This window comes from Astyanax mexicanus, chromosome 7 (assembly GCF_023375975.1).
Source record: "Astyanax mexicanus isolate ESR-SI-001 chromosome 7, AstMex3_surface, whole genome shotgun sequence".
In the NCBI taxonomy this organism is placed as follows: Eukaryota; Metazoa; Chordata; class Actinopteri; order Characiformes; family Acestrorhamphidae; genus Astyanax; species Astyanax mexicanus.
Genome location: NC_064414.1, coordinates 1018153 through 1040845, shown reverse-complemented (window position 1 = coordinate 1040845; position 22693 = coordinate 1018153). Strand labels below are relative to the sequence as shown.

At 39.3% G+C, this 22693-nt stretch overlaps 1 protein-coding gene across 1 annotated transcript in view; it reads left to right on the top strand.

Annotated features, from left to right (window-relative positions):
- Positions 1–22693, top strand: part of LOC103023441 (MAM domain-containing glycosylphosphatidylinositol anchor protein 1) — a 229565-nt gene that overhangs the window by 99694 nt on the left and 107178 nt on the right. The window contains exon 5 of the mRNA XM_022685148.2: positions 21592–21788. Within this exon, the coding sequence (XP_022540869.1) occupies positions 21592–21788 (197 nt within the window). The remainder of the gene's footprint in view (positions 1–21591; positions 21789–22693) is intronic.

Here is a 22693-nt window from a genome sequence, read left to right as displayed (position 1 = left end):
CGGATTTCATTTTCCAGCAGGACTTGCCACACTGCCCACACTTCCAAAAGTACCAACTGGTCTTCTAATATAATCTATATAATATTATAATTTTCTGCCGTGATTTGAGCAGCCATGGTTTTATTTTTTTTGGATACAATCCGGATTAGCACCCGAACATCCCTTTCAGACAGCTTCCTCTTACAGCATCCACAGTTAATCCTGTTGGATGTGGTTGGTCCTTCTTGGTGGTATGCTGACATTGCCCTGGATACCGTGGCTCTTGATGCATCACAAAGACTTGCTGTCTTGGTCACAGATGCTCCAGCAAGACGTGCACCAACCATTTGTCCTCTTTTGAACTCTGGTATGTCTCCCATAATGTTATAGTGTGCATTGTAATATTTAGAGCAGAACTGTGCTCTTACCCTGCTAATTGTACCTTCACACTCTGCTCTTACTGCTGCAATGTGCAATTAATTAAGATTGAACACCAGGCTGCTCTAACTTCAATTTTTTTAAGATGCACCTGTAAAGTCATTAGGTAATTCATACTGTATGTCAAATTGTGCATAAGAAAGCTGCTCATGATGAGAGAATTTCAGAATCTGAGAAACGATCGCTCCCCAGAGACTGACCTTTACCCTACAGGCACAATCCCTCCCCTCCACAGGAAGTGCCTCAGGATGTGAGTGCCTATTGATTGCACCCCCGCCGAGCTGTACGGGGGGGGTCCAGATCAACACATCCTAGCAGGGGAGCGAGTGAAGCTGTTTGGTTGATAATTAACCTTGTGCACTGATGAATGCAGGTTAATCTGCTGTAATTGGACGCTGCGATTCTGATATTTACCTGCTGACCCACAGGCCGGGGTGTGTTAGCGCTGAGGATACATCAGTCTGGCAATCTAGATCATCGCATTATTAGCATTTAGTCTGGAAAATTGGTGCAGAATTGAGCAGATTTGAGAACATGGGCTCTTGCAGAGCATCATGGGAGGCTGCATTGATTCTGTGACAGAAGATATTTTTATTTTACCCCAAGGAAGAGGAAGAGTGGAGGTTGTGCACCAGAATATAACCTTCTAGATGTTTAGTATAAATATTAACCCTCCTGTTTTGTTCTGGGTCAAATTGACCCGTTTTAAAGTTTGAAGATCTGGGTAAAATACTTAAAAGTATTTTCTTTTTCAGTATGAAACTTCTTCTGCTTTCCTTAATTCGTTTTATTAACATGTTAATCTCACATAATTGCAACAACAATCACTGAAGCATCAAAACTATGAATGAACACATGTGGAGTTTTATGTACTTGATAAAAAATGAGCTGAACCTCCACAGTCACCGGACCTGAACCCAATCCAGATGGTTTGGGGTGAGCTGGAGCACAGAGTGAAGAAGACAAAGGAGCAACAAGTGCTAATAAACACCTCTGGGAACTCCTTCCTTCCTTCAAGACTGTTGGAAAACTTTTCATTTCAGGCGGCCACCTCTTGAAGAAGCTCATTGAGAGAATGATGCCAAGAGTGTGCAAAGCAGTAATCAGAGCAAAGGGGGGCTTTTATTTTGAAGAAACTAGAATATAAAACATGTTTTTTTTTTAGTTATTTCACCTTTTTTGTTAAGTACATAAAACTCCACATGTGTTCATTCATAGTTTTGATGCTTCAGTGAGAATCTACAATGTAAATAGTCATGAAAATAAAGAAAATGCATTGAAAAAGAGAAGGTGTGTCCAAACTTTTGGTCTGTACTGCATACATTTTCATCTGCAGCATCCATACATCAGATTACCCATGACCGCATTTCTTCACCAGCTCCACACTGCCTCCAGAACGAGCACACAGAGGAAAACTGTTCAAATATTTATGGCTGTATGTGTGGGGTGGCTCACGTTTGCTCACATGTGTGTTTGGCTCATGCTTGATCTGTGCTCTATATCCTGTGGCCTGTAGTATACAGATCTCTACAGTCTTCTCAACACCTAGCGAGAAATCTACCAACGACGAGTTTACCAACAAAAAAACACAAATAGAAATATATTTATTTATTATTCAGAACCACCAAGAAACCTACAATACAGGCTAAAATTTTGGACTGATCTTCTCTTTTTATTGCAATGTTGCAGAGGACAAATTGTTGGTGCACATCTTGCTGGATCATCTGTGACCAAGACAGCAAGTCTTTGTGATGCATCAAGAGCCACGGTATCCAGGGTAATGTCAGCATACCACCAAGAAGCACCAACCACATCCAACAGGATTAACTGTGGACACTGTAAGAGGAAGCTGTCTGAAAGGGATGTTCGGGTGCTAACCCGGATTGTATCCAAAAAACATAAAACCACGGCTGATCAAATCACGCAGAATTCAATGTGCACCTCAACTCTCCTGTTTCCACCAGAACTGTCCGTCACCACAATAAATTATTGTGCTCTAAAACCAGGTGTTTCAGTTTCATTCTCCAACACCTGTATATTCTGCTGACACCGTTGGGCGGCTCGTAACTTTATAGACAGGCTGGAGGATCTGCAGTGTCAGACAGAACTCAGACTAACAGTAAAGACACACGGATTCTGAGGGTCCTGGAGAGTCCACAGTGGTGGGATGTATTGAAATAGACAGGAAAACATGCTCAGCTCAGTGTGTGTGAGTGTGTGTGTGTGTGTGTGTGTGTGTGTGTGTGTGTGCTGTTCGCCACCTTTGGGGCCACACGTTGCATGCTCACACTGACAAATGTTATCAGTGAGAAAGAGAGAGGACATGGAAGAGACATTTTAGGGTCAACATACAGAGCATTCTCTACCTCTCGCGCTCTCGTTCTCGCTCTCGCTTTCCCTCCTTTCTGTTCTTTCATAGGCTCATTCATGATTGTTTAAAGGAGAAGTCTGGTGTGAAATGGATTTGGGTTGTAATGATACATAATAAACAGTATTAACCTTAATTGAATAGCACAAAGTAGCACACATTAGCACATTAGCATCCATTCTTCCCCATCATTAGAATATACAGCACTTTTAGCCTATGCTCCCAACAGACTTACAATGCTAGTGATAGGGGCATACAGACATAGAGTTACCCATAGTTAAGAAATATGATAAAGAGAATGCCAGGGCCAGGCAACAATGAGACAAGCACAGATACAGTAAAAGGCATTTATTAAATAAAAAAAGGGAAATCTTAAATCGTAGTCAAAAACAGGGAAAGGTCAAAACCAGAAAACAAAGACAGGTGGATATCAAGGCAAGGCAGTGCAAAGACCAAGGCAAAATCTTAATCAAAATACAAAAATAGGGTAAAATAAGCACTTTTTATAAAGGGACGAAAACAAATCTAAGACTCGGCTTAGAAGTAAAGTGCAGGGCTCTATATATGGAGTTTGAGAACAGGTGAAATCAATACTCAGGTGATTATCATCAGGGAACTGTCGTATAATCGTTCTATAGTTACAATAGGCAAAAAAAAATCCACACTTCTACCCATTGGAAGAATACAGAGGGCCCTGATATTTAAAACGAGGCACTGAACTGAACTTTAAAAGTGCACAGATTTTTTGCTTTTTGTTAAAAACACTGTTTAAACACACAGTACCTTCAGTACTTTTAGTCAAAAATGCATGAATATTATAGAGACATTTTTATCAGCAACCGCAGGAATTCATGCATTTCCACTGAATTCACTAAGCAACTAATTCGAGCTCATCAGTTGACTTAAATCCAATTAGCTAAAATATTTAATAGTTTTTTTTTATTCCATTGCAGAAATGGAATAAAGCTTGTGTGCAATATTTTATATTTCATATTGACCTTTTTATTTCATAAACCATCCCTAAACAGTAAAAAAACATGATTCAAATTTGTAAAAAGCTGTTACTTAATGCAACCTTAATGACTCCCTTTAGTACTACTGGTTTTCAAGTTTTTTTTTTTTGTTTTTTTTTTTTTTTTTGCAGTGGGCGGGGCCAAGCTACTGTTTCATTGGTTTTAAATAGTGTTTTGCACAACAAAACAATTAAAACATTTAAAACTAAAGAAAATACATGATGTCTATTGGAATGAATGCAGGGTCTGAAAGGGTTAGTAAAATATCTGTGCACTTTTTTAAGTTCTCAGTGCCTGGATTAAAAAAAAAAAAAAATTATAAAGATAAAAAATACAAATATAAAAAATATAGATTTCTTTGCATGGTTCGTTTCACACCGGATTTCTCCTTTTAACACAGATTAAAGATGATAAAAATGTAAAGTGGGATGTTAGTGTTTATCATAAAAGTGTTATAAATGAGTAAACAGGCTGTCTTATGTTATTATAGTCTGTATTGTTGTTAATGAACAGTATAGTAAAGTAGCGTCTCAGCAGAGCGAGGTTTAGCTGGTGGTGGTGTTGCTGGAGGAAAGTAGTCATTGTGTGCCACATATATATATATATATATATATATATATATATATATATATATATTGTATATGTGTGTGTGTGTGTGTGTGTGTGCTGGATGTTGTGTGTGGAGGCAGGGTCAGAGGAGGTCAAGTGCTACAGTAAATCACCAGCACAAGTGGTCGAATGTCCTCTGTGTGTGTGTGTGTGTGTGTGTGTGTGTGTGTGTGTGTACAAAGACACTGGACCAGTACTCTTGCACTGGATTTATATACGCTACTGTTGAGTTAAAAGTCGGGTTTGTGCATCTGTGTGTGTAATGAGTGGGGGTGTCTGAGTGCTGGGAGCACCTATAGGAATGTACTCTTATGATTGGCTGTTGACTGTTGTCAGGGTTTTAATCAGTCAGTGGAGCTCCTGTGTTTTCCACCACTCTGGCAGCCATTCGACTCTCACCAGGAGGTTCACTTCACTAAAATGTAGCCTCTGAGAGCCTACTTTTATTCACACTAAGTAAAATAAGTACATGTTTGCACTTAAAATAGTGTATTTTTTGAACGTAAAGAAAGTAAAGATTATAAAGATTATAAGAGATAACATTATCATTTACTGAATATGTGTCAAAAATTTGATATTATATATGCATAGTTTATTAGCACAGTGATACAGAATACAGAATGTACCTTTTATCTGGTTAAATGGTACGAATCTCTACTTTAGAAGAACATCTGTAACTTTGTAACCCTGTAAAGACCAGTGTTAAACCTTTAAGGGTACAATTATGACAAGTGTGCCTTTGAGTACAAGGAAGTACTTATATCATACCTAGCTTTTAGCTTTTAGCTTTTATATCACAGTTTTTACACCCACTGTATGTGTTCTTTTCTAAAGAGTCTTATTAAATATTGTATTATGGTGTTTTATTTTATTTTTAGTCGAGTCTGAATGGCTGTTAAATGAGTGGAAAATGGATGGACTTGGGTTTTGAGAAAAGATGAATTGAGGTTTGCTGTAAAAGGTAAATCGTATCGTCTCTTTAAACACACACACACACACACACACACACACACACTGCCTTTGACACAGCTTCACAGGGAGAGGAAAAAAGTGGGTGAATCAATGTGGCGGCGGGTTAAGAGCTGATAATATCGGGCCACGTGTCGTCACGCCGGGTCGGCCTTTATCTGAAATGCGCTTTCAGCTTCTCCTCTATAGGCCCCTCTGCTCCTCGCTGAAGGTCATGTGATACAATGCGGCGCTGAGTCAAGATCAGGTTGACCTTTTTTTTTTTCAGCGTGTGAAAAGAAGCAGGCAGAGGAATAAAAATTCATGCCGGATGATCTGGCACCTCGCCGGCGGGGCGTGGGTCCGGCTCTCGCTCCATCTGTCACTCAGGCTCCCCCCACCGTCCGAATTCGCCGCCGCTGTGCGGCTCTGATATACGTGTCCAAACACACGGAAACTCAAAGGTTAAGCCTCGTCAAAACCGCCGGCCGCTCTGACGCCAGGATTTCTGTTTTTAGATTTTTAGCAGAACCGGTGGAACTGCGCTCGACAGCGAGCTGAAAGCGTTGAAGGCTCACTGTGTCGTTTTATTTTCTGTACAAATCTGTTTCATATTCAGATATGACTCAGCTTTAATCTTGCTTCGGAAAGCACTGTGTTTAAATGTGCTCTTTTAACAAGAAAGCCAAAGGTGACTCAGTGGTTTAGTGAAGCACGTCATTTCTACACGTTTAAACTTAAAAGTTTCTGAATCAGTTTCTCTGGTTTTGCTATTTATAGGTTTATGTTTGAGTAAAATGAACATTGTTGTTTTATTCTTTAAACTACAGACAACATTTCTCCCAAATTCCAAATAAAAATATTCTCATTTAGAGAATTTATTTACAGGAAATGAGAAATGACTGAAATAACAAAAAAGATGCAGAGCTTTCATAAGTTCATAGTCAAGAAGTTCAGAAATCAATATTTGGTGGAATAACCCTGGTTTTTAATCACAGTTTTTTTTTTTTCATGTTTCAAATTGTTGGTGCACGTCTTGCTGGAGCATCTGTGACCAAGACAGCAAGTCTTTTTGATGCATCAAGAGCCACGGTATCCAGGGTAATGTCAGTCAGCATACCACCAAGAAGAACCAACCACATCCAACAGGATTAACTGTGGACGCTGTAAGAGGAAGCTGTCTGAAAGGGATGTTCGGGTGCTAACCCGGATTGTATCCAAAAAACATAAAACCACGACTGATCAAATCACGCAGAATTCAATGTGCACCTCAACTCTCCTGTTTCCACCAGAACTGTCCGTCACCACAATCAATTACTGTGCTCTAAAACCAGGTGTTTCAGTTTCATTGTCCAACACCTGTAGATATATTATTCCACATAATTTTATAGCATTGCTGGAGCAAATAGCTTTAAAATCACTGTAAATAATCTGAATCATTGATTCGTTATAAGAATCTCTTACATTAACAGGAAGTGCAGTCTGCAAAATTCACGTATAGAGTGTTAAAAAGTGACTTTTCAGACCGTAAACTGAATGCAGACGGGAACACACTGCTGCGCTGGAGCTGGAGCTGCGGGATGCTGATTCAGCAGTGCTGTGTTATCTGGATGTAGAGTAGTGTCTAACCCCAGTCTCCTGGTTATGATTCTTTCTTCTTTTAAAGCAGATTTCCTCTCGTTCCTCCTCGCTCTGTGTTTTATTTACTTGTCCTGGAGGCAGGCTTTATGTTTTATAGCCGGTGCTGTGCAGCGTGGGTAATATCTGCCCTGCTCCACTCCTTTCACAGCACTTTCTACACTCGTTCTCTCACTGTAAACGAGTCCTGAAGTTCAGCTCATAACAGAGAATTTTCTGTGTATCAGGATTAGGATTGTGTGATACGTTTGGGCTGTCAGAATCATAATTATGTTTTACTCTCATTGACAAAATAATGAATAACAATAGTAACACTTTATAAACATTACTGATTTTTTTGCACTATAAGGTGCATTTAAAATCCTTTAATTTTGCCAAAAAATCATCAGTGTGCTTTATAATCCGGTGTGCAGTATTAGCAGTAGCTGCTAACCACTCTTTTTCTTTACAGAGGTGAGTATTATCAGCCTGTAGCCTGCTGCTAACCCCGGCTAGCACTGCTGGAGCAGCATTAGCATTACCTGTTAGCAGCAAGCCGCTAATGCTAATGCTCCACCTTCGGTGGAAATATGGAAATCCAAGCTTTCAGGAGAGAAATCTGTGTAGATTAACATTGAGCACTCGTTTGACTCGTCTAAAATGTTTTTTTGTAAAAATTACAGTTTTGTTTACTTAACTTAGCTTAGCTTTACAGGTCTCACCACCCAACAGTGAGGCCTGCTGAATTAGAAGGAAAACGTTACGACACCACTGTTCGTTACTAGTATCACATAAAATGTGCCTTATAATCTGGTGCACCTTATGTATAAAACTAGACCAGTAAAATAGACCTTATTGATAGTGCATTTTATAATCCAATTAATAATACCATATTTTTCAGACTATAAGGTGCAACTTAAAAATTACACAAATCTCCTTATAATAAAGCCTTACAAACATGACAATAAATATTGATAACAATGTATAACACTTTATAGCAATATTTTTTATAAATTAACTGCAAATTAAGATTTTATTTTTTAGTTTGATAATTTGTTATTGTGTTGTTGTTGCCTGATCTTCTGGTCCTCTCAGCTGGTGGTGATTGGCAGTTGAGAGCATGTGACTCATTGTGGACCAGTTAAAGCACCTGAAGTGTTCACACCTGTTCACGCTCGTCTCTGAGTGCTGCTCTACAGGTAAACAGTGCGTCTTTATAAGGAACCGGTTCTGACCCAGCTTCACTCTGTAATTGCTGAGTTGAACCCGGTTCCTCTTCGCTCTCATTAGTTTTAAAGTGCTCTCTGAACCTGGTGGCAGGACTGTATTTCCTGCTGTACCTTTGGGAGACATTTATCCTCATAACTGGAGCTTTTTTAATATTCTTTTATATCCTGGCATTTTTCCCTCTGTCCTGTTCCAGACTCTGGGGTCTCATTTTGGTCACTGGTCCGAAAAACAGGACTTCAGTCACTTTTTGCCAGATCTGCAACGTCGCAAGGTTTAATACAAGGTCCTCACACTTAAAAATTAATTTACGTACTGCTGGCATATATATATATATATATATATATATATATATATATATATATATATATATATATATATATATATATATATATATATATTTAAAAATGTTTTAATTTACTAAAAAGAATGTATTAAACTCTTCCTCTTCTTCGTCATTGTCTGCAGCAGCTAGTAAAAGAAAATATTCAGAAAAAAACTATCATAGTCGATCAGGAAAAGCACCGTGTCTACGTCAACCCAAGAATTAGTATATTAGTATTCATGGCCCCGCCCACCTCGGCTCTGACTGCCCACAGACAGAGCAGAGCTGAAGCCGGGCGGCGACGCCGTCTCGTCAGATAGGAGATAACTAACAGCGCTAGGAACAGCATGCAGTTCATTCCTGTGTTATTTGTGCGAATAACACATCAGTGTTTATATCCTTTACCCAGTAATTCAGAGCTAAGAAACAAATGGTTAGAATTAGTCTATGGAGGAAAAACACCAGCCAAGTACAATCGAGATAGGTAGGTGTTTAGATGTTTAGAACAGTTCTGTTTACACTAGTTAAAACCTGGACCTGGACTACTCACCTCTGTGTCTGTGTGTAAATATAGGTTTAAATAGGATCTCCGGTGGATTTGGTGTTTTACAGAGACTCTAAGACTAGGTCAGTGTCTGAGCTGCACTTAGCAGGGCATTATTACACATGTTATAAAGTAACATATAACATTGTAAAGACTGTTATTAGTGTAAAAATGTCTTTATTTTAAAACGTTTCTAACTGTTGTCTGTCTCGCTGCCTACTGGTGTCGCAGTGCTGTTAGCCAATCAGAGGTGATATGTTTGCATGCATGAATATTCATGAGCAAGAGCTGAAATCCTATTACTTCACACCGCCCACTCCTCCACTGGACTAAAGCAGTGTTATACTGGATCACCGGAGCACTTTTTATTATTTTCACGAAATAAAAAAAACGCTCACATGGTATTCATTCATACTAGAGACACAACTAGACATTTTAAAATGAATTAATAAAAAACTAAAATTTTAGTTTTTCACTGGACAGTGATTAAATACACTGTACAAATTGTTCCATTATTTTTTCTTTCATATACTGTACATGAATATGCATCAGTAATGTCAAAAGAATGAGATTTTCAACATTTTAGTTTATTTCTTTCTCTGAGCTGTTGAGTGAAATCCCTTCAGTGTAGTTTAGTGTGGATTTCAGACCCTCATTTCCCCCACTTTTCCTCACTGCGCCATAAGTGCTCATTACATTAGCTACTGTTTGTTCAATAATAATAGCTGTTAGCTTAAAATGGACTGTAAGTGCTACGTGTCCTCTTTAAGTGATCACGTCTCAGAGTCAGTGAGCTGTGAACTCTCCTCCATTCTTCTTTCTTAAAGTAGTTTTTCTAACTTTAACATGATTTATTCTACTAGTTCCAGAGAAACCTCCTCTTCTACGCTCTTAAATTAGCATGTCAAAGGGTTCTCTGAGAGATACCATACGGCAAGCACTTTTTCTTCAATGAACAATAGACCTGTCACGATAATCATTTTATTGAGTAATATAGTTTCCAGGAAATAATTGTGAGAAATGATTGTGTTCTGATTTGAAGACAATTTTATAAAAACCAATGAACTTTTAATCATTTAGAACAGTTTATAATGTCCTAAGCAAATCAAATATAAATTAAATTAATCCAATGTTTTATTTTATTATTTTATTCTTTGGGAGAATTATACAAGTGTTGAAATCAGGCAGGGACATCGCTGTTAAAACCCTTGCTGTGTGTGAGTGAGCATTATCCTGCTGAAAATGCCAGTTTCATTTGAGTGGTTATTGTCCCTCGTATGACTACTAGGGGTGACTGACTGAATATGATATTGTTTTAGTCTATAAAAATCCAGATTTTCTATTCATCACTGCAAATAAAAATGACAGTAGCTGACTGATGGATGGCATTCTTTTATCTATACCTCTTTTTAAACTGCTGCTGATGCAGCATTAGCAGGTAGCATCACAGCGCTAACGTCCGGAGGAAAGCACCTACAGCGACTCTGGTGGTTCTGATACAGCAGCTCACAGATGCAGTTCACCTTGTGCTGATCCACATCACCCTAGGAGTGATGAAAGAGGGGAAAGAGCAAAAGAGCGCCATCTACTGTACTGTACCCACCCAGAGAGAGAGCAAGGCAAACTGTGCTTTCTCGGGGCTCCGGCAGCTGATGGCAAGCTGCATGACTGGGATTCAAACCAGCAAATGTTGCTGACAGAACTGGGCTGATATTATTAGATGAGAAGTTGAACGTTTTGAATTTCCAGTAACTGCAGAACTTAAACTTAAAGGTGTTTTTTAATGAGGAATAATTAGGAAAACGATATATAAAATGATGCTTTTCTTTTGTTACTGTTGGCACTAATAGACACTTCTGAGGGTTAATTGAAGAATATGTCGAAGCGGAGAAACTTAGTAGCTTCAGAAAGCTACGTTGTTTTTTGTCTGTAAAAGACGAGCGAATGAAGCGAGCTGCCTGATATTCCCAGTTTCCCCCCGCAGCCGGCCCAGACTTTACACGTGTTCCAGGAGGGCAGGGAGCACCCGGTCTGTTTGTTCCCACACGAAGCGTCCTGCCGCTGGGCACCCGCCGCACCCTGGACCCCCCAGCTCCACTGATCTGAGGATGAAAAGCTGCCACATCCCACACACAGCACTCGCTTCCAGTCTGTCTGAGAAAAAAAATAAAACTGTGCTAGTCAGGATATTTCCAAAGGAGCTGATTTACATTTCTGAACACACTCACACACACAAAACCTAGGGCTTGAGTATTATTGCTGCATTTTTCCTGAATTTTATTCCTCCTTTGGCGTCTTTCATAATTTATTGTTGCTGTTTTCCAGCTTCTCTAATGCTTTAGAGGTAATTTATGAATTTGTATTTTTTTTTTGCAGCACATTATAACACACATTTGTCTTATTTGGTTTGGTTAAAACGAACTCTGATTGGTTTGTACCCTTAGTGTGGTTCGAATAAGCAGGTGTGCAAACAGTCACGAAGGCACTTGACTCCATTTACGCATTTTGGTGCGTTTAGGTTCATGCCTGTGTGAAAACAACCCAAACAGTGGAAGAAAACTAAGAAAAACACTACAATTAAATACATTCTATAAAAACTCATCAACTGATCCGGACCATAGAAACCAACTACAGGTCTGAGAACTCTTATAAACCCTGTGCAAGGTGTGTTTGTTTCTTCCTATACACCCCGCCAACAGTCAACAGTTGGACAGCTGACTGTTGACTGTTGTCAGGGTTTTAATGAGTCAGTGGCGCACCTGTATTTCCTGCTGCCGAAATAGAGAAACATGCCAGAAGTGTACCTAAACACACCACACGCCACACCATCAGGGTAGATGATATATTCCTAAACTCTGACGCTAGTTTAACAGCGTGGGTACAAGGCGTAAAATAGTGTTGACTGTGTATAAGATAGCAATGCACCTTATCTATCTGGTTTTTGTTATTGTTAACAATTCGGTCATAATTCTAGTCTAGACACAACTATGGTACCAGAGGGTCAACTATCAAATAAACCATGGTTCAGTTCTTCAGCAGTTCTTCAGAAAGAACTAGGCGATTGGTGATAAATTGTATAATTAACTAGCATCTCTCCTCGGCGTTAAAGACTAGGCTGAGAAATGAAAAAATAAAGCGTCTGTATATATAATTTGATTTTAGACACTTCATTAAAGTGACTGTCAGCCTGATTACAGATGTCAGAATGGTTTAAGCACGGTTAAAGATATGTGACTTTAGAGTTTTAGAGGAGTAACGCTACAGCATATCTTTAACTGTAATTTAAAAGGAGTTAAAGCGAGAAAAGCTGTTCTGCCTCATCAGGCCTGTGTGGGCGCTTCAGACAGCGAGCTGATTGACAGAGTCATAACCCTGGCAGTGTAAACAACCCCCTGACAGCAGCTTTTTTCTGGCAGACGCTGGGCTCTGAGTCTGTGTGACATATGAGATTATGGAAATCTGTGGGAGATATCAGATTGCCTGTAAAGTTCTGTTTATCTAGATCTGACTGTGGTATAGTATAGGATGGTATGCTGTGTGTTTAATGTGTAAAGAACCATTGCCACCTTTTTTTATGCACCCAAGTTTAGAAATCTACTGTATATTAGGTGGTTTTTAATAATCCTGTTTTTTAATCACAGTTTTTTCATGCATCTTGGCATCATGTTCTCCTCCACCAGTCTTACACACTGCTTTTGGATAAATTTATGCTACTCACTCTTGGTGCATAAATTCAAGCAGTTCAGCTTAGTTTGATGTTTGATGGTATGTGATCATCCATGTTCCTCTTGATTATATTCCAGAGGTTTTTTAATATGGTAAAATCAAAGAAACTCATCATTTTTAAGTGCATTTTTATTGTTTTCCAGAGCTGTATATATGGAAAAACTCATCCGTGGCACACAAAGGGAAGAATACAAAAACACAAAACAAAATAAAATAAGGTATTCTAGATCAAGTTGCAGCCACTGGAATATAGAACACTGGAACACTGTGATGTCTACTGTGATTCTGGAGAAAACGAAACTGAAACTTCACGTGAAGCGCTGATCTTTGACACAATGAGCAACAATGAGTTTCGGAGCGTTCAGAAGAAACTGTTCAGAATCATGTTGGATATGGATCACATTAAAAGGAAAAAAATCGGATTTGATGATAATAATCTGATCTATAATACAAAGATTGCATACATGTTCAGATAATTAGAAGTTTTGCGTCTGATTTAAGAGATCTGACCTACTACACAATGCTACACAGTTCATATTGTTGTAGGAATGATTGTTACGTGGAATTGCGAGACGTGGGTATTGGCGTTTGCCACCCAGCAAGTGAATTACATGTCGTACGGTTTGGCGTCATATTTCATCAGCAATCTGCACATATATTACAGCCTATTTGACTGGAATTAGCTGCTGCTTCGGAGAGCTGATGGTAATGGGTATGAACTCTATCAGCGAGACTCGGTGTTCACTTCGTTATTGAGCGTCTAAATATTCCCAGACCGGTCGATAGCTCGACCAGTGAGACTGATGGTGTAGCGACCAGAAGCGCAGTGCAGCGAAATGAGGAAAAAAGGAGAAAAAAAAAGAAACATCTAACACAAACCATTACTCTGGGAGGCCAATTAAAAAACAGCATTACCATCCAGCACCATCTGTAGCTAACAGCTAGAGCTCTGCACTGTGTGTGTCTTTGTGTATATGTGTGTGTCTGTGTGTGTGTTTGCATGCTTGTGTGACAAAATCCCCAAAAATCTAGGGCAATTAACAGAACCAAGTTGGACGTACAAGCAATTATGGAGCCTTTCTGCTGGAGCTCCGTCGGGAGCCGCTGCCCCCCGCCTGGCGCTGGGCTCGGCGCTTATCTGTTCGGTAAGCGGTGGCCCAGGAAGTTCTGGAGTGGCTTCTGACCCGTCCCCCCCTAAAGCAGGCTGATCCGCGAGCTCTGACTGAGAGCTTTAATTAAAAACACTCTCAGGTTCGGGCCGCTGCGATGCTGCTATGCTGTGAGGATGCACGGTAGTGAGAAAGTGCTGGAATGACTGTTTATTGCAGAACCGCAGAGTTAAAAATTGATTTAACTCTTTACAATAACTTTCCTTACTATATTTTTAACTAATGATCAGTAGATGTGAACAAAGCAGTAGTTAATCAGAATCTAAATATATTAACAAATGCTCACACATGACACTTATTTATCAGCGTGGATTAAACGTTAGCAAATCGTTAGCTCATCAGAATTTAAAATGAATAAATCGCTAGTAACTACGAATTTTAAACCGGGCAAAAGTTTATCAATTGCATCCACATCACCCTAGGACTGATGAGGGGAAGGAGCCAAAGAGCGCCATCTTCTGTACTGTACCCACCCAGAAAGAAACAGCAAGACCAACAACTGTGCTCTCTCAGGGCTCCGGCAGCTGATGGCAAGCTGTATGACTGATGCATGCAGATAACAGTGGCATATGGACGAGCATTGTCCTGTTGAAACAGTGCACTAGAGTGTGTTTTCAGGACAGGTAGGAAAACAGAAAAAAAGGGGAAGCCTTTTGGATTTTCTATGTTAAAAGTCTATTTCCTGAAGGTATAAATTAGGATTTTTCTTACGATAAAAGAGTTTGGTTGTGTTTTTTTCCTCTGTGTGTGTTCTTGAGCTAAATATTTTTCTCTAAAATTGATTATTAACTGGGTTTGTGAATTTTAAAAGGACTTTTAAGAAGTTTTGGGTGGAAGTGGCTCCTCTGTGGAATTGAGCTGCCAGCCTCTTATTGGCTGATCATGTGACCTTTAGTATTTAGAGTGTTCTCATTGGTTGTTTTTTTAATCATGTGTGTTTTATTAATTTTTGTCTTTTAACCCTGATAAAGGCCTGAGGGCTGAAACGCGTTGGTTATTCTTGTATTGCTAATAAAAAATCAGAAATTCTCCGGTCAACAAGTGCTGCTCGTTTTTTTTTCAGTGATTTTATTGCCAGGAACCTTGTTGTGCAGTGAAGTTGCACCAGATCCATCTGCTTCAGGACAGGTAGGGCCACTGGTTGCTTGCAGGACCTTATTAATATAACATTAGGCTGCAGTCATATACGAAATTAGCTTTCCAAATCATGACATCATTGGTCTCATCATCATCTTCACCAAGAAAAAAGCAGGACTCATCACTGAAGATGACTCAAGACATTTCCTGGTGGAAATCCATCCTGTTGCTCACTACTAAACTCAAGCTTAAGGACGATGAAGGGGTGGAGCCTGCCTCACAGGACGTCAGGAAGACAGGCCATGCGTGAACGCAGGAATAAGAATAAGAAACTTCAAAGTAAAGCGAGTAGTGGCCATGCGGAGGCCATCTGCCACCGTGTCTTCAGGTGTCGGCCGGAGGGGGTGGGCAGCAGGAGGGCGTCCGGTCCTTTTGAAGCGGCAGTGTGACGGCAGAGCGCCGGCAGTAATCTGAGGCACGGAGCTCTTCCCATTCCCATTTCAGCCCGGCAGTAAACCCAGTATAAAACTGCTGGCTATCAGTGACCAGATGACCGTTACTGAGTCTCAGAACGGGGTCAATGATGATCAGCTGTCTCTCAGACTCATGCAGGGTGCCAAGACTGCAGGCATATAGTATTTTTATTGTTTTATTGCAAGTAAAATAAATGAGTAAATCTTTAGAGATGCTCTCGTCTCATCTCGCCCCCCAGTTGACCTGTCTGAGCTCTGCTTAAGTTTGCCTTTTTATATGGTTTATATAAGTGTTTTTGCAGTCTTTTTCTGTATATTTTTTGTTGTCTAGTAACATGGCTCTATAACCCAGCTGCTTTTTTAAAAATTTCATTCAATTTTTCATTCACCTTAGCAATAACTAATGACTTACAGACTAATGATTATTACTGCTTATCGCCTTGTGTGAAAGTACTGTTTTATGCATTTATTTGCTAATATCAAAACTCAAATTATATAGCAATTATAAAACAAAATGCTTTAAAGTAAGCACAAGGTTGCAACAAGTGTTTTTTTTCCCAAAATATGGGCAGATTCAGCACTTTTGCATTGGACATTTAGATGTCCATGGCATGCTTAATAACTTCAACTCATTCCTCATTCCTGATAAATAAAAAAACAAAAACAATATCAATTCACTAATCCAAATTATTTTATCTTAAGTGTTTGTTTCTGAATGAACAATACATCTAAATAAAGCGAAACAAGGAAAAAAAATAAGGAAATGATTTCTAAAATAGTTCATGTTTTTTGTGTGAAAACAAAACAAACAAATTAAAACATAAAAAAACAACAACCTAATAACCTCATTAATTCATCTTGGTAAAAGTTATGAGAGTGCATAGCCTTTTGGTGTCCCTAACCTTTTGCATGCAGCTTATTTTTATTTTCCTCTAAAAGGGAGAGTTTTTACTCTGTTTTGCTCTAATTTGCTCTAATGAACTGAAATTGAACTGATTCCATTTTTGTAATGTTGAATTTCATAATATTGCATTTTGTGAATTATTATCTAATTTAATTTAATCAATTCACCATATTGAGGCCTGCCTCGGACTAATGGCTCACTCTCCTCTACCGATTACATAAAGAATATATGAACAGTATATTAACAATATATCAATATATAATATATGAAGAATAACTAGGAATTTTCTAACTGCTAACACTGCTGCTTTGAAGACTATTCAACTGAATGTATTGGACCTACTGTATATGGATGTATAACGGCTTCTACTGTAAGTTTTCTGACCTGAGGAGGATGGGTCCCCCCCTTACATATTAACCTTTCCGAGGTTTCTTCCTTGGTTCTGAGTTGTACGTTCGATGTTATGTTTTGTCTGATTCTCCATCTTTGGATCACATTTCAGTAAATGTGGCTTTGCTACAGCATCAGTTGTAAAATGTTAAATATAAATATATTTGATTTGAATTGATTTGGTTAGTTATTTGTATTACTGTAGAATCTGGACTGTAGATAGCATTCACATATCACGTTGTTCACGTGACAGAAAGTGGACTTTTACTGTGCAACAGATCAATGCATGGCTAAATGACCGAATCTCTGAATGAGTAAACCTACAGTAGAAGATCCCACTAACATTAACCACGATCGAGTATAAACCAATTAAAAAATAGTCTCTCCCGTGTCAGCCTGAAGGTTAACGGTTTATCCACTCAAAGCGGATCTTTTGTTTCAGAGCCGTAACCCATAACTATTCCATTAGGGCTGACCCCCCACCCCAGCCCCAACCCCGCTGGGTCCTGTTTAAAGCCTGAGAATATGAGGTAATATAAGCTGCTGCTAAATGACAAAGAGGCCATTTGTTTTAACCTCTGACCCTCGCCCGCCGTGCGTCCGCTGTGATCTCGGGCCGGGATAAGCCCAGGCTTCGGGGCCATATTACAGCATTGATCACGGATCAGTTATCTCTTACCTCAGCCTGGATCTATACTGTCTTCAGCCGGATGATTAATCTGATCAAAAAATCGCCTCTGGGGCTGAAAATTGCAGTCGTGCTGCGAGTCGCTCTCGCAGGACCCTAAGGCGTTATTTAAATACGTTATGGATTGGGAAAGTGCTAGAGAAAGAGAAAGAGAGAGAGAGGGATGCTGAGGGGAAAACTAACTAATTGATAATATGGAATTGCCTCTGTGTTGCCCAGCAACGCCCATAGTAACCGCATCCCGTGGTGGGCAATGGTACAGTTGTGTACAATTTCATGACTGTTACACATGCAAGATATTGCATATCATCACTGTGCAATAATAAATATATATATATATATATATATATATATATATATATATATATTAATAGTAAAGTATCTCTAAAACTGCAACTTAACAAAGGAGAGATAAAACATTTCTAACTTTCAGTTGAAGTTTCAATGTAAAAAGAGTTCATTTCAGGTCATTTTGGAGAATATTTATTGCACCGTTCCTCAAGAAATAAAAATCCACAAAAGAGAGAGTTTTATCTCATTTTCTCCCCAATTTACACGTCCAATTACCCAACCCCCCTATCACTAGTGATGCCCCAAAACCAGGAGTGTGAAGAACTTCTTTAGCCGAGTAGCATCACAGTGCTAACGCTCGGAGGAAAGCGCCTACAGCGACTCGGTTCTGATACATCAGCTCACAGACGCAGCTTTGTGCTGATCCACATCACCCTAGGAGTGATGAAAGAGGGGAAAGAGCAAAAGGGCACCATCTCCTGTACTGTATCCACTTAGAGAGAGAGCGAGATCAACTGTGCTCTCTTAGGGCTTTGGCAGCTGATGGCAAGGTGAATGAACAGGATTTGAAACCGGCGATCTCCTGATCACAGCTGCAGCGCTTCAGACCGGTGGAAGATTACTGGTACTGGTTTCAAAACTACGTAAAGTATAAAAGTAAATGTAATGTAAGAGGAAAAAAATAAAGACATTAAGAACTAAAGCTTAGGCCACGCCCACAAAATGCTATAGTGCTTTATCTTTTTTTTACTAGTCGAGTATTTCTTGCTTCTCATAATCTGGATTATTAGAACATTACTCAAATAGAGCTGCTATTCACTCTATACCTGTAACTCTACCTCTTCACTACTTTACTTTACTTTAACTGATGCTCTCGAACTCTTTACATTAAGAGACTCAAGTTAAGAAATTCAAGTTATCAACTAACTCTTTGATTGATGAGTTCAGCACAGCTGTTAACTGAAAGCCTGAATTCCAGGTGACTCTACCTTATAATAAAGCTAAAGACTGAGAAAATACAACAGAGGTGTACAAAACTGGATTTAAGTACTGTGCGTCCGAACTTTGACTGTTATTCTAACTTTAGAATTTTAGCATAAATGGCTAAAATATTTATCCTTACATACAAAATACATAAATGAAAACACATGAATCAATAAAGTCAGTTGTGTTGGAGCTGTAGAACTGCCTCTGTTGACCATGAATGGACAGATGTGCCCAAAGCAACGGCCTGCAGCCAAGCTTCCCCAGCCCCCATCCATCCATCCATCCATCCATCCATCTATCTATCCATTTATTCACTCATTCTTCACAGCTGGAAGTTCTGTATGTGCTGAGATTCGGGTCGTGTGCTCTTGAGGACCAAGCCCAGAAGACAGCTGTTGATCTGGAGGAGAATGGAGGAGCTCCAGTGATCGTAAATAAGCATCGCTCTGCTTTGCATTCTGGGTAGTGCCGAGCTTCTCATTATTTCCAAATGTAGGCCTATACCCAGTTAAAGACGCTGTGTGCAGTCGTGAATAATTGACGAGCTGCTGGCTGGATCAAAAGCATGGCCCGCCTCTGTTTGTGCTCTTCTGTGTACACAAGTGTGTGTGTGTGTTGGCATGTGTGTGTGTGTGTGTGTGTGCATTGACACACATGTTTAATAACAAAGTAATAGCAGAGTAATAACAGAGTGATAACAAAGTAATAACAGAGTAATAACAGAGTAATAACAAAGTAATAGCAGAGTAATAACAGCGTAATAACAGAGTAATAATTCCACTGCGCCCACTTTCCTGCATGCTAACGTTCTGTTCGGATCATCCGCCTGTATTCCCACCTCTCCAGGTTTTGATAAATAACGTATGCTCGGCCGTGCGCGTGATACATATTTCTTTCTTTTTTTCTTGTGCACACACACACACACACACACACACACACACAGAGTACTCCCCAGACACACGGGGGGCTATTAGAGCAGGGCTTGTTTATTGGAAATCAAAGAGGATTTGGAAATGAAGCTTCCTCCTCTGAGAGCAGAGGTCATCCAGCTTTACACTTTAAAATAGACTTAACCCTAACCTCTCATTTCATTCACTTTCTCTCTCTCTCTCTCTCTCTCTCTCTCTCTCTCTCTTTCTCTCTCTCACTTTCTCTCTCTCTCTCTCTCTCTCTTCTGCTGCACACCTACATACCACCTACCTAATTAAAGGTGGTTGATATGGCATGATGTTAACAATATTATTGCATACGATACAATTAGGCACACCCCTATGCCAAAGGCAGTTGAAATTTGCCACAACACTGCATCTTTCTTCTTCTTCTTCTTCTTCTTCTTCTTCTTCTTCTATAGTTAAACGGGTGTGGCCAGTCGGTCACAACTTCCTGTAATTGGTCTAGAAAAGTGTTTCGATCTGCAAACATACCAGACCATGATTCAGTTAATGCAGACTGAGTTCACTTCTTTTAATCATGATAATCTTGTGGTTTGCAAGGAAGAAAGCTTCACAAAAAAGGATTCTCCTGATTCAGAATAATCCACTTAACTATGATGGGGTTTGCTTGCAAAAAAAACAAATAAAAAATAAGAAATATCACCCAATAAACAATAAAAGAAGAAAAAAGGCATTTTTTGTTTTTACCAGAATCTGACTCCCAAATTCTGGAGCATCAGGCAGCAGTATGGTTACAGCATTATGGGTACAGCGGTGCTGGTGCTTCTGTATCTACTGTAACTGTAGATTAATTACAGAGCAGTATGAGTACAACATTTTATGGCGGCAGGGAGGCAGAATTTGGCACAACACCTGTAAAAACTGACTATATGCCACAGCCTGATGCCCACATAAGTGATGGTAACAGGATGTATGGAAGTTCTTTTCCGTTTTCTGTTTCTGTTGAGATGATTCTTTGGCTGCTGTAGGTGTAGTGATGTCTGTGTGTGTGTGTGTGTGTGTGTGTGTGTATGTGTGTATGAGCCTGTGAGTGTGTGTTGGTGTGTGGGTGGATTTATGCTTTGAAGCCTTTCCAATAGTTCAAATAATTCATATGTACCTGCAGCGCACAATCGTGTTTAATGATATTAACGAGACTGATTTACTGAAAGGGATTTAATTAATTTAATCAATTTAATCTTGTTTAGATTGTGGATGCTTGGCTATAACTAAAGTAGACTGTTGTCATTTTATCAGCACATTTATTCAATTTTCAGTTTTATCTGGATCATCAGTAGAAGGACCTGTAGAACATCTCAGCTAAAAAGTGCATCTCAAGACATTTTTTTGGAGTAATTTAAGCCAGATGTCTTCAAATCTGGACACTTAATTCTGATTCTGATTCCGATTAATCAAATGTTGCATCAGTTCTTTCCAGGAGTGGAAAGGAAACTGGATTCAGTGCCTGGATTTTATATCCTGGAGTTTAAGGTGGTTTTTGGTGGTCTCAGTGGTTTAAAAATTAGTCATCCTTAAATGAGCTGCTGGCGTATCTTTACATGTCAGTATCCTCTACTGAGACGCTCAAAAGCGCCACGCTGTTAAGATACGAACGTGCCAAAGTCAGAGCTCACCTGGCTCTTAAAGGGAATGACTACTTGCACACTGATTGGTTTATTTCACGTTACACCTTTTGCATGCTTTGCTTCGAGCCAAGCAAGGCGTTTTTTTGTTTTTTTTTGCGACACGCCCTAAATCCAGCCGTTTGATGCTTAATTGCTCTACAGACTGCTAAAATAGGGCCCTTTATGTTAGAAACAGATGCAAATAGACCTTCTTACCTACTTACCTTTGTGTATATTTATGTGTGTATTTGTGTTTTCCAGATCTGGATAAACCAGTGCTGACGGTGCACCAGACCATCAGTGATGTGCGGGGTAACTACTACCAGGAGAAGACGGTGTTCCTGCGCTGCACCGTCAACTCCAACCCTCCGGCCAGGTTCATCTGGAAGCGTGCAAACAACCCCATCGAACAGAGCAAAGATAACGGCGTGGACATCTACGAACCTTTATACACACAGGTAATATAATGTACATATTTATAGGAAACAGTAAACAGTAGGGGTTGGAAATATATCACAAGCACAGTATCCAACAATAGTCATAATACAACTAGTCAACTTTCTCATACTGGTCACTGAATTATAAACATGGCACCTCGTGGCAAAGAACTCTCTGAACTCTCTTTTTTTTTTCTACAGAGTAAATGAATAGGGAAGTGATCTATCAGATCATGAAGGAACACATAAGGAATCATGTAGTGACTTGAAAAAATACTGTTAACTTGCGGTTTCTGATTAATTGTTCCTGTGCAACAGAGGGAAGTCTTGCTCTTCCTTTCCTGGGGTGGTCCTGATGAGTGCCAGTTTCATCATAACATTTTTTTGATGGTCTTTGCACATGAACATGGCAATACTTTCAAAGTTATTGAAATGCTTCAGATTGACTGACCTTCCTTTCTTAAAATATACTTTATTTTTTATTTAGTTGAGTAGTTCTTGCTTCTCATAATTTGGATTGTTAGAACAAATTGTATAGTATAGTATAAATAGTATAGTATAGTATAGTATAGTATAGTATAGTATAGTATAGTTATTAGTTCTAACAATCCAAATTATGAGTAGCAAGAACTACTCAACTAAATAAAAAATAAAGTATATTTTAAGAAAGGAAGGTCAGTCAAGGTCAGTAATTAGTAACCATTAATAAACTAATTGTAAACCATTTATAAACCCTTTATAAAGCTAGCCTTATTTTGAAGTGGTACCGGTCAGTCAGTGTATATGGATATATTACCCAATATTATTGCACACCCAGGATCATCCTATTTTTTTGTAGCATGTTTGGCATGAAATTAATAGAGGGATAAAAAGAAATATTTTGAAAGCAGGATTCATGATTGTGAACAGAACGAGCTGAAGGTCCG